The 13,464-nt window shown below is 39.7% G+C and overlaps 1 protein-coding gene across 1 annotated transcript in view; it reads right to left on the reverse strand.

The window, feature by feature from the left end:
• USP7 (ubiquitin specific peptidase 7) overlaps positions 1–13,464 on the reverse strand; it is a 69,777-nt gene that overhangs the window by 36,902 nt on the left and 19,411 nt on the right. The window contains exon 2 of the mRNA XM_071571580.1: positions 2,472–2,576. Coding sequence (XP_071427681.1) covers positions 2,472–2,576 — 105 coding nt within the window. The remainder of the gene's footprint in view (positions 1–2,471; positions 2,577–13,464) is intronic.

The raw sequence follows: 13,464 nt of genomic DNA on the forward strand, positions 1-13,464 counted from the left end.
TCACTGTGTTTGAGAGAACACAGCCTTATCTGAAAGTCCTGCTGGTGGTCCAGTGCAGCCCCTGCTCCCTGTGCCTCACAATGCCTGTGGCTGCTTGCCAAGCAAAGGGGATGGATGAGAGCTGCACTTTGCCCCCCCAGTCCTATCAGTCATTTCTTTATGTGCTAAACTGGAAGAACAGAATCACCTCAAAAGTTTCTTGAACTCAGAAAATCATCAGAAAGCTGGTTTCTGTGATCCAGCTGCAAGCATCAACCTCTCATCTCACTGTTCACCTCTATCACAGGAACCATTAAACTCAGTGATTTCACTCAAGGGGTATCTAAATTCTCTTCATGCATTCTGTATCAGCTCAGCCTGACACCACTTGCCATGAACAACAGCAAAGGAAAACTGCATGTTTATCAGAGAAGCCCATGTCTCCCTGATTTTCTCATCTTTTGAATCTCCAAGCTGTCCATTACACACACACACATCATGCTGCAAATGGGGATAGCAAGAGCACAAACAGCAAGAGAGCAACTGCAATTGTGTGTAAATAATGCAACAGCAAGCAACTAATCTGATTTATAGGACTTGGAAAAGAGGCATCATCCACTTACGTGATGCAATTCTTCAGGAATGTTTTTGCAATTCTAACATTTTGCAATAGCACCACTTTCTATCTGTGTCAATGCACAGCCAGAACAGAACCAAGATGTAGCCAGACACTCCTTATTCAAATGATAATGAGGAACTATTAAGAGTATTGCTTAATAATCACATTTGAATCCTGAATTATGTCCCACAGTAGAGTGAGCCAAAGCTCCTGACCAGGCTGAAAGTCCACCAAGGCATGAGAAGCTTTCACAGGCCTTTCAACAGATACCTTCAGGTACTTTCTCCCTGCCTTCATATCCAGTTCTGAGAGAAGGTGAACAGTTGGCAATTGACAGAAACTTTACAGTGGTGTTTTTTTGGTTAAAAGGTCCATGTGATTCTGAATGAAGAGGTGTATATCTGATTACTTATCAGCCCTGACATAGCCTAAGTCCCTTTTGTCTAATTTGTACAAGTATACACAGACCAACTAATGGACACATTTTTTTTCCTAATTGACCAATGTTATGTACTGGCTTTCTGTCTATAAACATCACTACTTAGAATATAAGTTAAACAGAGGTGTCCTTGCCAGTCAGTGCCAATCCACATGATCTTCTCTTGCCACCCTCCAAATACCATGGCCTGACAAAGACATTTAACATCTTTTATAACAGCTTTTGGTAAGAATAGGATTCTCTGTTTCATTCTCAGCTAGTTACTCTGAGCAATAAATCAAAGCCCTAAATGAGATTAGGTAATCACACAAATAAAATTCATAGGCTATGCAGAACACATTTTTATTTTACTGTGAGACTCTGATCATAGGAAACTATCTTTGCCAATGATACAGAGGTGATTCAACCATGAGGGGTTTTTGTCCTGAATTTAAACCCTATTCTCTTCATGCAACATTACTATTTTCTATCAGTGTTCTATGTTCCTTAAATACAAGAAAGTAAGAATGTTTTGGACCTTTTATCTCACACACTGATTTTTCTCAAAAAAATCACTCATCGTTTTTGCACAAATCTAACTAAATGTTTATGCCTAGTCCTGAATGTATCTCACAAGACAGCAAGGAATATGAAATTGGAGTGGAACAAATCCCATTCATGGGTTGCCTCTCTCCTCCCAGCTCAATTTTATTTAGTTCTTCAAAGTGAGCAGTCCCCACCCTCCTAAACAAAAGAAGTATCACTGCACATTTTCCTCACTAAACAGACTTCAAGAGAATTACAAATGTCACCTTTCTTTAAATAAACCCAGACACATCTCCTGTAACAGAAAAAAACTGCACACCCTTATTTTCATTTAATTGACCAACAAAAATACTTTAAAAACATATGTCCCCTTTTATTAACAGAACATCTATACTTATTTCTTCCTTTACATCTGCAAGTAAAAGTGCCACAGAATTGAAGGAAAAAGATGTTCATCAATGGAATAGTCACCACTGACTTACCATACAAAGACAAACCCAGACCACAGCTGCCACCTGACAAGAGAGCAGGACAGATAAGGATTCTGAGCATCCTGAAGGAATTGCACAACTGACAAAACTACCATTCAGCAAAGCCCCACCTGCAGCATGTTTAAAGGGATGGTCACAAAACATAACAATGGACAGCAGCACTTTCAGCAGTTTTAAAATGAGTACCTAGAAAGAGTATGGGAAAAAAATCCCAAGTCCTCAGAAGTCTAATCCTATTGTACAGTATTTTAAAAGGATGCCTATACAGAAAACCAGCAGCCACAACTACAGACAGCTTCATTTGTTTTTAATGAGCTGCAATTCAGAGCATATAGGTAATAAATGGACCATTTTATCCTCAAAATCATAACAGTAAAGAAGATAAACAAACCATTACTTTTATCAAATATTTACTTACCATCTTCCATATCCTCTTCAGTGTTATTATGCCCGTCAGCCATTGCTACATTCCCATTAATGACAGGATTTTGAGTAATTCTTGGAGGATCATCTGTATCTCCAGCTAAAACAAAAAAAGCATGTAAAAATTAGCTAGCTAATTAATAATCAGAAATTAACATTTTTGTCTCAGGTAGCACTTATGAGACACACCAAAGATGCACACTTGCACAGAACAGTATCTACCTTAATTATAGCACAACAATTATACTGGTGTGAGTGTAACTAAAATTCTTCAAATAGCTGAATATTTATGAATGAAGAAAAAAGTCCACATTAAGGTGAAATATGAAGATCATAAATTTATTTTTAAGTTTCAAAATGGCCTTACAGTCAGCATCTCATAATCAAGTCTCATTAAATAAAAACTTTTGAATTACTTTTTCTGGTGTTCTGGATTTTTACACAGATACAAGTTTCTAATAGCAGACTTTCTAAACTAACAATCTACTTTAAGATTTCTTCCATGTTACCATTTTATTAAGAAAAAAACCTAAACCTTTAATCAAATGTAACGATAAGGTTTAAATCTTACTTGGGAAAACTTGGGAAGAAAATCCTTTAGAATTAAGGAACATTTTAGGACAAAACACTACTCAAAAGACACTCTAAAGAGTCTGATAAGTTTCTTACTGCTGTAGTAGTCCTGCTATTAACTTGTATATTCTGCTACCTCTCAAAAGCCCCAAGATCACTGATTTCTGTGACCAAGAAGAGCTTTATATGCAAAGCTACACACAAGTTACTGACTGTGTGCGCAGCCAGGGATGCAGGTAACTGTTCCCAGGGGACACGGCACGATCCCACCTAAGAGCACCAGCCTGGCCGTGTCCTCGCCCGTCAGCACCCTGGACAGAGCCGCTCCCGCCGCCGGCCCCGCCGAGCTCCCTCCCACCGCCTCCCTGGGCACGCAGGGATGCCCGGGGACTGGGATGCCTGGATTTGCAAGAACTGCCAAGAAGCACAAAACCAGCCAGCCTGGGCGTTCGTGTTCTACTGGACTGCAACTGAATGTCTCCTGCACACAAGGGACAAGCACGAGCGACAACAGGAATCGCTGTGTGATCACCACTGAAGTCTTTTGAAAGCCGAGGAGCTCACAGAGAGTAGGATAAGCCATGGGAGAAGTGCAGTAGGATCAGTCACCAGTTGGTCTTCCCTCTCCTTAAAGCACAACACACTTTTCCATTCATTCCGGTTCACAGCACACAAGATACTTTCACACCCTGCACTCCTCTTCTGGTAAATCCTCAGAACTCGTAACCTCTGCCCTCACCACAAACAGAAAGAGATCAGGTTAGAGACTTCCTTCTGGATTAGAGCTGTGCAGATCACGAACTCAACACTCCAACATGGCTATCGGAGCTTACCAGGGTGCTGCAGATCTCACCAAGGCACGAGCAAAAGGGATGTTTCAAGTGTTCAATATGCAGCACCCATGACAACATGTGCACCTTTCTCATTTCTCAGAATTAGAACAAAAGCAAAATCAAGAATGACTTAAAGTTTTGATTTTGTTAGAAAAAGGTTTGCAGAAGAAGATTGCCTCCTGTGTGGCAGAGCTGCACGAGCCTCCAAGAGCACTGACAACAACAGTGCAGCACAGAACAGCAAGTGAAAATAAAGATTAACTACAACAAAATTGTGGGGAGAACAGGTCTGAACTGCTGCAACACAAGAGCACGAAAAGTGAAGAAGGAAAGATCCCCAAGTTCATTTCCATACACTGCCCTCTTTTTTTGCCACATTTTAACCTTTTAACCGGGTGGTGCTAGTCTAAGCAGGAAGCCCTCTGAGCACACAGCAGGTCCTCAGCAATGCAACAGTTGCTTATGCTAAATTAAAGTATAGAATTTAAGTTTGTTTTTCCTTTTCAAAGTTACCATCAGTGCAACTTGGTATTTAGGAACTAACTGAAGCAAACACCTGAGGAAAACTTTGGTTCTTCACTAAAAGCTCATCCAAACGTTACTTTTAACAGGGAATTTAAACATTGATAACCATGTTTTGTGGGGAGAGAACTCAACTAAGAAAACAGCTTTCTATGATATTGCTTTACATTCTCCAGAAGTATGAATGGTTACAGAGGAGAGAGAAAATGCAGAGAGATCACAGTAAAAGCAATCCACTTGAACAGAAGCAGCTTCTGAGAGCTATTACTTAATGATAAGACAAATGAACCATGATGAATGTCCCTGCTGCTTTTCCTGACATATCGACACAGTTTGTGGTACAGCTTCAGATATGGAACCCAGATAACACCAGTCAATGGTTTTGGCTTCTGTAAACAAAGGATAAATAAAAATCCAACTGCTAATAAAATCCAACTATTACAGCAAATCCTTTACACAAACAAAACACAATCTCTTTTCAACAGATGTACTAGCAAGTACTATGATAAAATGTATTTTCTACTATAGGATTGAAACCCAGTAATTTATGCTTTCCTCTGTTGTCCTAAGAGCTCATAGGGAAGAACTGTAAAATCATACTAAGATTTAATTAAGAAACATGTTTTCCTTTGCCTCAAGCAGAAGCAATGCCAAAGAATTATTCAAATTACACAGTACAAGATTAAGAAAGAGAAAAAATACCTGTCCACACTGGCCAGGAAAACCTTCCTACCAAACATGCTATTTAAGACACTGCTGTCTTTAATGCAGCTTAAACCACAATGTGTCAACATCACTCCAGTCATGTCATCTGCCCATTCCCAGACCAGAATACCCAGTTTTAATCATATCCCTGGAATAAATTAGAGATGCAGTCTATTAATCAACTGAAAGTTAACACAAGCCACATCAATTAAAGAAGTATCACAACAAAGTATGACATGATGTTATGAATAGGGAATGTTTTTAACTCCTTAAATACAGTACTGAAAAATATGAAACAAATACAGCTTTCAATAGCAAAATTTTAGAGAAAAGCATTCAAGTTGTTTTCTACCTCCCCAAAATGCAACACATAAACCTTTGTGGATATTCTTTCATTACAAAAGGGAATGCAAAGCAACATGAAAAACAGCGATGACTATTTCTTCTGAAACATTTAAAATCATATTTTCTGTCTGCCCATGCCCCTGTATTATAAACAAAAGATGCATATTGAAGAGTTTCAAGGCAGTGTCTGAGTCTGGAGATTAAGACAACTTCCAAAATTAGATATACTAGTGAGTTTGTGCAAAAAAAGAGCTTTCACTTATTTACTGAAAGATCACAAATGCTGAAATGAAATCAGGTCTAAACAGTGAGATATGCAACCAGAATGGAACTGGAGCATGGCAACACAGACTGAGAAGCTGCTAAGAAGTGCCAGTCACCTTACACAGACAAATTACTGGATCATATATAAGCGCACACTCTGCAGATGCACACTCCTCATTGCTCATTAACTAAGTCTGTTACTGAAGTGTTGAGATGAAAGCCTGAAATCAAACCAGTTTTTGCACTTGCTGCAGGGGAGGAGAGAAGGAAAAAAAAAAGCCTAAATTCTCTGAAACTACAATTGTGCCATGCAATGACAGACCTTAGAGAAAGGATAAAAAAACCTGTCGTTGTTATGGACTATAACCTCAACATTATCATATTCAAATACTCATACTGTTAAGCAATCAGAATAAAAATAGCACCAATGCTTTAAAAAGACTATTAAAAAAACCCTGTTCCAATGGATTCAGCCTGTTTAGTAATATGAACTCAGTGTCACTCAAAGATGTTGTTCTACTGTTTGCAGTAATTCAAATCTACAAGGAAGGAATCTCAAAAATTGCTACCTTTTTCATATTAATGAGAAAACAGAGAAGATTTTATCAAGTTCATGTGCCTTTCAGCATAACTTAAACCCTGTTTTGAGACAGGAGCACTGCAGAATGTGATCCCTCTTCAAGGTGGAGGACACAGTTGCTCAGTTGCTCACATATGCTTGCACTCACACGTGGACAAAATGTCTCCACAATCGCAGCAATTCAACTATGGCACAAACTATCACTATTTGAACAATGATGACAAAGAACCACTAACTTTAATAGCTTTCAGTCATGAGTCATAGCACACCAAGCAGTCAAAGCCTGAAAGATTATCTGTGATGTCTTGTCATTAGCTTTAGGCCTGGCTGCCACAGAGGGGAAACTGAAGTTTCTCCCCAGCAGGTTAGGAAACATTTGTTTCCTTTTGAGGTTAGAGAGACCACAGCGGAGCAGTAATAGTGATACTACAAACCTGGTTACAATTATCACACACATCGACCTCACAATGGAAATCATCAGTGCTGAGGGCTTTTACAGTCCCTATGGTCAGTTTGCACAGACTTCCACCAGAATTGCCATAGCAATCCTCAAAAGGAGGGGGGAATTGCACCCAGAGCAGCACCAGCAGCCCCCAGGGCAGTCAGTCATTCACTGCCGGCAGGAGCTTGAAGAGTATCATGAACCAAACTTCATGTGCAGGGTTCTGCTTCAGTGGGGGAAAGCTGAAAACACTCAACTTTCTCCTCTGCTGCTGGACTAAATGGACATTCCAGAAACAAAGCCTTCATCAAAGTTTTAAAAGAGTCTTCTAATACTTTTTTAAAAAAATACAACAGTATGTACAGATGTGATGATATGGAGGGTGTGTGTGTGAATTCCAGTGAATGGGTGAATCTGCAATAAACACTAAGAAAAGGAACATTCTCAGCAAAAATACAGGGTGGCAGAAGAATAAAGTCAGGGAATGTAAAACTCACTGAAAAATGAGTCAAGTCCATCCTGTAGCAGTCAAATTACATCACCAAAGGATATTCACTGCATGCAGAACATACAGTCCAAAACCAGCTTTGCACCTCAGTGTCAGAACTCAAAGCTGTAATATCTCCCTGGGGCAGCTCCTCAGCACCCACCCCAAACAGCTCTTCCATTGTGGAACAAACTATAATCTCTTCAAAAGATTTTTAAAAAAATAAATATTTGTCAATGTATCAGTATTTTAAATAAATCAAATAAACCTCTAAAAGCTTACTTCAGTGCATAATTCAGAATTAAGGTGTGACATGGATAATAGCATGAAAGTTAAAAACCCCACCATTGCTAGAAGTCATAATAAATAAACATTATGTGACTTCAAATGCTATAATAAATTTTCCCTCTTCTACCAGCAAGTTGCCCTTGTAACTGTTAGGCAGCATATCAAAATACATAATTGAGAAATTCCTAAAGCAAGCAGCAAACACTGCACTCTGGAGCAGTTACCCAACTGTCGTAGTGCAAAGAAGACACTGATGGGACTCGTTTAGAAAACCTTAAAGCAAGAATATTCTTGAAAGCAAACAAGAAAGTTAGAATAATGTGAAGAACAAATGTCTGTCTCTAGCTAGAAAAAAATGATGGCAACAGGTTAGTTCCTAACTCTGTAGTAAGAGCTCCCCAGAACGTGCCTGTAAGTGGCTGCACACACTCCAGTGAACCAGTGGAACTGTTTTTCATGTGGCTGTAACAGCTTTTTCCTTCTCCCAAAGTCTGAAAACCACTGCTACTAAAGCCAGATGAATAGGCAATACTCCCAGGAGGCAGGGTTTTAAAAAAATCCAAACAAAACCCAAACACAAAAACAGTCATTCAAACCAAAAAATGAAACCAAAACAACCACACACCCCAAAATTAGCCAAACAGGCTCCCAGCTCCATGATCGGAATGAAATTAGGTTACAGTAGTCTTTGAACCATTAGAAGTGTTCAAAGCAAAAATTTCCCCACACTTGCTCTGAAAGAACTCAGCTTTCTAAAGTAAGAAATGATTTGGCCTCTAATCCCTACCTGCATTTAGAATAAAAACACCACTTATTGCACAAAGGGACTCAAGAGAAAAGCAATTAAATGAAAAGTGTTCTACACAGTTTCACTTCTCCAAGACAGTCCAAGGTTGCTGTAATGAAAAATCTGAAGACGTATCAAGCACTTTCTGTAGCGTGGCTGCCTTTCAAACAGCATCCAAAACCAAAGCAGTTCACCTAAAACATTTTAAAGGGATGAAACAAGTAACAGAATGAGATTATTTGGCCAGTGGAATGGGAAGAAAGGGAAAGGGAAGTACATAAACCCAAAGGATACTGGAACTGATGTCAAGGTATAGATAACTGCTACCAAAGATGTGTAAGTATCATGCCATTTGTTTTTACAAAATTAACAAAATTGTGGGTAATTTACTTGGGTTTCATTTATTACTTTTCTTTCTTCATGGTTCATTACTTGATCTGGTGCCCAAAGGTGTATCCAGCAATGTAAGACCCTTAACAAGAAAGTTAAGAAGCACAATGACCCAGTCTTAAAGCGAAAAGGCTTCTGGAGAAGTTTCAGGAGGCAGGAGCCAAGCTTGCAGACTAAGGAAGAGAAGTGTTAGGAGCATAGGAAGTGAGCAGGCTTCTAGCTAGGGAGACACGGTTTGAAGATCTTCAATGCTTCCAAAATTTTCCTTAGCAATTTAAAAAGAAAGGAGAAAAGACATTTGTTTACTGAAGAGCAAGAAGCCAACGTTACATCTTAAAAAAATAGCCAACAGTATTATATGGCAGTCTCTTGCTCTCTAATTGTCATCTGAAACAAGTAATTATGGCATTATTGACTGGGAATTGCAAATCCCTCACAGAAGATGATGCTACACGAGACAACAAATGAACTGGGATGGGATAACTTCCTGAAAGCAGAGTCATCATCCCTGCTGTGCCTACAAATATGCAGCAATGACTAGACAGACAGTAACAGTGCAGCCATCACTTATCACACTGATCAATCACTGTATTGCTGCTGCCTTGCATTCCCATCACTGCCTGCCTGGCCAAAGAGGACATTTTGACAAACCACAGGATGGCCAGACAGGATTTTAATTGTGCCAATGTAACTAATGAAGGGGGGGAAAATGGTATTAATACATCACATGTCTGTTCTGTTCTTATACAGAACAAAGCAGTTATACTCCTGAACACTGAAAAACATGAACAACAGCAGACCATAAGGTAAATAGTATTGGAAACTTCATCCCACTGAGACAGTTACCCCCATGTGAAAATAAAAGAAAGGTACAACATATCTTTATGGATGGAAAAATAGCTGAGGAGAAACAGCCCACACAGAACCTGCTCCATAAACTGGGCAGTTTGCCACAGCAACTCATTTATCTGCTTATCTTCGAATAGAGGAGCAGTCCAATAACCCTTTACAAAAAAAACTTCAAGTCTTAAAAATGTTATTAACTTCTTATAGACACATATAAAGCATTTACAGTATTACCAGTAAAATTACTCAGTGAACTTAAAGCTGCCATTTAAGAAGTCAACCCAAAAATTTACTAAAACAGTGATTAAATTGCAGCCTGGTTTCAGCAGTTTTAACCCATTGCTTTACGAATAATGCAGTGTTAGATGAAAGACTGCAGGAACCAGAGTTCATTTTGGACACCAATAACATACCTGTAATTATTCAACAAATTTACAACTTTATCTCCAGCTTAAGGAGTTTGTATACACAGCCTTCTCATTTTAAGGGATCTTTCAAATGCTTTTATAGCTCCAGGTGTTTAATAACTGGGGTACACAGCAGCACCAGGATGAGTTTTATTTCAGCACTGCGAAATTATTTATCAGAAAGACACCAACCTGCCTGCCTCACAAACCTGGCTTTACCCATTATACAGTGTCACAACCTCTTGGCAGTCATCAGGACAAGAGAAGGTCTGCTGAAAAATCTTTCACAGTTCCTTTTCTTAATCTGAAGAGCTCTGTTAGCTTAGATTTTGTTTCTAGAAAACTATCAGATCAGAAGAAAGGCAGAAAGGCTGCTTCTGGCTATCCTGTAATACTCAAAAAAACAGTAACTAGAACAGTTGACAAGACAAATTATTTTCTACCATGATAAGGAAAGGCTGAAACATCAGAAGTGTCATGACCTATTATGGCAACAGCTCCTGGACTTGCACTACCTTCTCTTTGCTGTATCTAGAGCAGCAAGGCTACAGAAGCAACTCCCCTAACTCGTCATGTCTTGTCTCCGCACATTCCAGAGATGGCAGTGTGATTACATCTCTGCTGAGGACTGGGCACTTGGTCCCAACCTACTGAACACACCCTAAACAATGTGTTTTTCCAGTATCACACCCCTCTTTATGTTTTACTGCTCTACTGAGTAATGGATTTCTCTATTGCAACAACAAAGGCCAAGCTCTGCGGCATCACCACAGAGGCTGCAGCTCCTCACAAACTGAAGTTCTGACAGAGGGAAGAAAAGGCTGCACACTCAGCTGGAGCCAGGGCAGTCCAAGGGCCACAGAGCACTGATGTCTGCGCACAACACGAATACTCAGCTCTGTGGACATGTTCTTGGTGTTTTAAGAAAGACAATTAAAGAGTAATTAAAACGAGTTTGTTTGGATAATAATATGAGCACATTATGGAATTGGTGATTCTGGTCTAATTAGCATCTCTCTCTTTCCTTGTGAAAGTCTAAAGAGCACCCACCTTCACCACCTGGACCAGCATGGTTTTATTACTCAGACTCATCAACTTTCAGCACTTACTTCAGTAGCATTTTGGATTAGTGTAGTCCACCATTTCAGCAAGTTTTGGGGTACATATATTGAAGCAAATACTACAAGTGAACAGTTCCTATATGCTTATGCTTCAGCATCAGAAAGGTTTTGTACATTTAACAGTAGCATAAAATGTTGCCTTACATGGGTATGATCACACACACCACTTGCCCAAACTAGCTCTGAAGGAACTGCTTCTGCGCAGCTACTTTGTTACAAAGTCAAAATATTACTCGTCATTATTTCAGATTCTGCAATTCTGTTTGAGACCAGATTCATCCTTACAGCAAATGCTAATTGCACTGCTCACTCCTAAACTCAGCTAAGCTTTGGAGTAGCATGGAAAGGTAGCAGGAATATATTAATTCTTTTTCCTAATACTGACATGATTTTTAAACTGTTGAAATGCTGTCCATGTTGGAGTTTGAATGCAAGAATAATTTCCTAGCAAAGAACAACGCTGAATAATAATATGGATTTGTACTGAAATTAATTTTATGGGCATTAGGAGGAAAAAAAAATCATCTATCTAAGCTCCAACCTTTAATTTACCTTTAAAAGGAAAGATGACTCCAAGCCAGAGAAACTTGTGCAATGTGCACAGAAACCTCACATTTAGAGATCTAACACCTTCAGCATTTCTTCCTGTTATTTTTAGGAATGCTTTTAAAGGTCTTCCTTTATCGTTGGAGGTTTGCTAAGACTGATCTTGTTTTACCTCTTCTTCCTTATGCTTCTTGCTGTGCAGAGAAATGGATAGATATATAAAGCAGGTTCACAGGAATTTGACTCAGTGGTTACAGGTGGCCAGTAGTTTTGAAACTAGGCTTTGGTGAGAAGAGGGAAAGGAAAATATATCAGAATCAGGAAAATAACGTTAAAAACTGTGTGCAACTGTGAAAAAGAAAGCAAGCACAGTTACCAGTATTTCCTCCTCATTTGATAGCACAAATGAGCTTAAATTCAGGCTTCTTTGCTTCATAGTAAAGGCATTAAAACAAATATGCTCACAAGAAATTATTCCTTTTAAGATAACTACGGAACCTGTTTCAAGGGTGGCTGTTACAGCAAAGCAGCATGAAATGACAGACCAAATCATCTTTAAACTTCATCTGGTAGTCAATGGTGAATTCAGTAAAATGCAAAGCTGTGTCCTTGAGTTCAGGAAGGGTGGTGATCTATCCCATGCCACTGGGTGTATATACTGCCCAGCTGGGATGCACAACTGGAACATCTTAGAACTTCCTAAGCACAGTATCTGAGGCTGCTGTTCTTGAAGGGGAGCTTCTATAATGAAGAACCACTACAGGCTCTAATTAGCACAGTGTACCAAGTACTGAAGCAACTTGAACTGTAATATGGAAGCAGAAAGATATTATTTGTACAGAATAACTGTAAATAAAGCCTGTTATGTGTGCTGGTTTGGCTTCTTCATCTAACATATTAACAGGTCAAGAGTGAGGACAGAGAAAACACACTGGATGCATTCACATCAGAGAAAAGGTGACTAGAGGGGGACTATGGGATTTTCTACTACTTAAAATACCCAAAGGGCTTTATATTGAATCACTAGAATGCAAGTTTAAAGAAACTAACTCTGCTTGCCAGACTCAGCACGTCTTTCCTCAGTTGTCCAGGGTATTAGAGCCAGATGGATCCTTCCCTACTTAGTCATTACTACTACAGTAGCTATTTGATACCTTTTATGATCTTTATTTTCTTTGTTGTCACATACCTTGTCCTATACCTTTTTAGGATGGAGGACGGAAACCAGGCTGCACTCGGTGTGCAAGATGCAGGAGCACAGTGAACTTACACAAAGCATATATTATTCCCTGTTCACTTCCAAAGCCAAAGCAGTGAATGGAAGAAGACTCTATGAGAAACATTGAAAAGGCACAGAGGCAGCATGGCCAGGCTCAGAGACCCTCGGGGTGTGCACAGCAGGGAAGGGAAGTCACCATTCCTTCCCTGCACTCATCAGCACCTGCTACGCTACCAACAGGCCTCAAGACACCAAGTTAAACAATTTTTGCCCAATCCAGGGTGTCTTATCTTGTGCAAATATTCAGGGTTTCCATAAAAAGCTTTTGAACATTCATACTGAAAAACCTCTTACAAGCCTAAAGTTTAAAAAAAAACAAAACCCACAGTTTTGTACCACTTATAAAACCAGACAAAAATGCCTGTTGCCAAAGTGTTTATCACTTTAACTCAAAGTAAGAGGAGGCCCCTGTCGTGCTCCTCTTCCACTCCAAGAAAAACAACCCCAGTTGCTGAGGAGCACCCAGGTGGTGTGGGGCAGGACCAGCCCGGCACCCGCGGCTGAGGCGGCGGCGCTTTGAGCGTTCCCTTCGCCGTTTGAGGAGCCGCTGACGAACCGCTCCGAGGGCAGCGC

The sequence above is a fragment of the Pithys albifrons genome, chromosome 16 (assembly GCF_047495875.1).
Source record: "Pithys albifrons albifrons isolate INPA30051 chromosome 16, PitAlb_v1, whole genome shotgun sequence".
In the NCBI taxonomy this organism is placed as follows: Eukaryota; Metazoa; Chordata; class Aves; order Passeriformes; family Thamnophilidae; genus Pithys; species Pithys albifrons.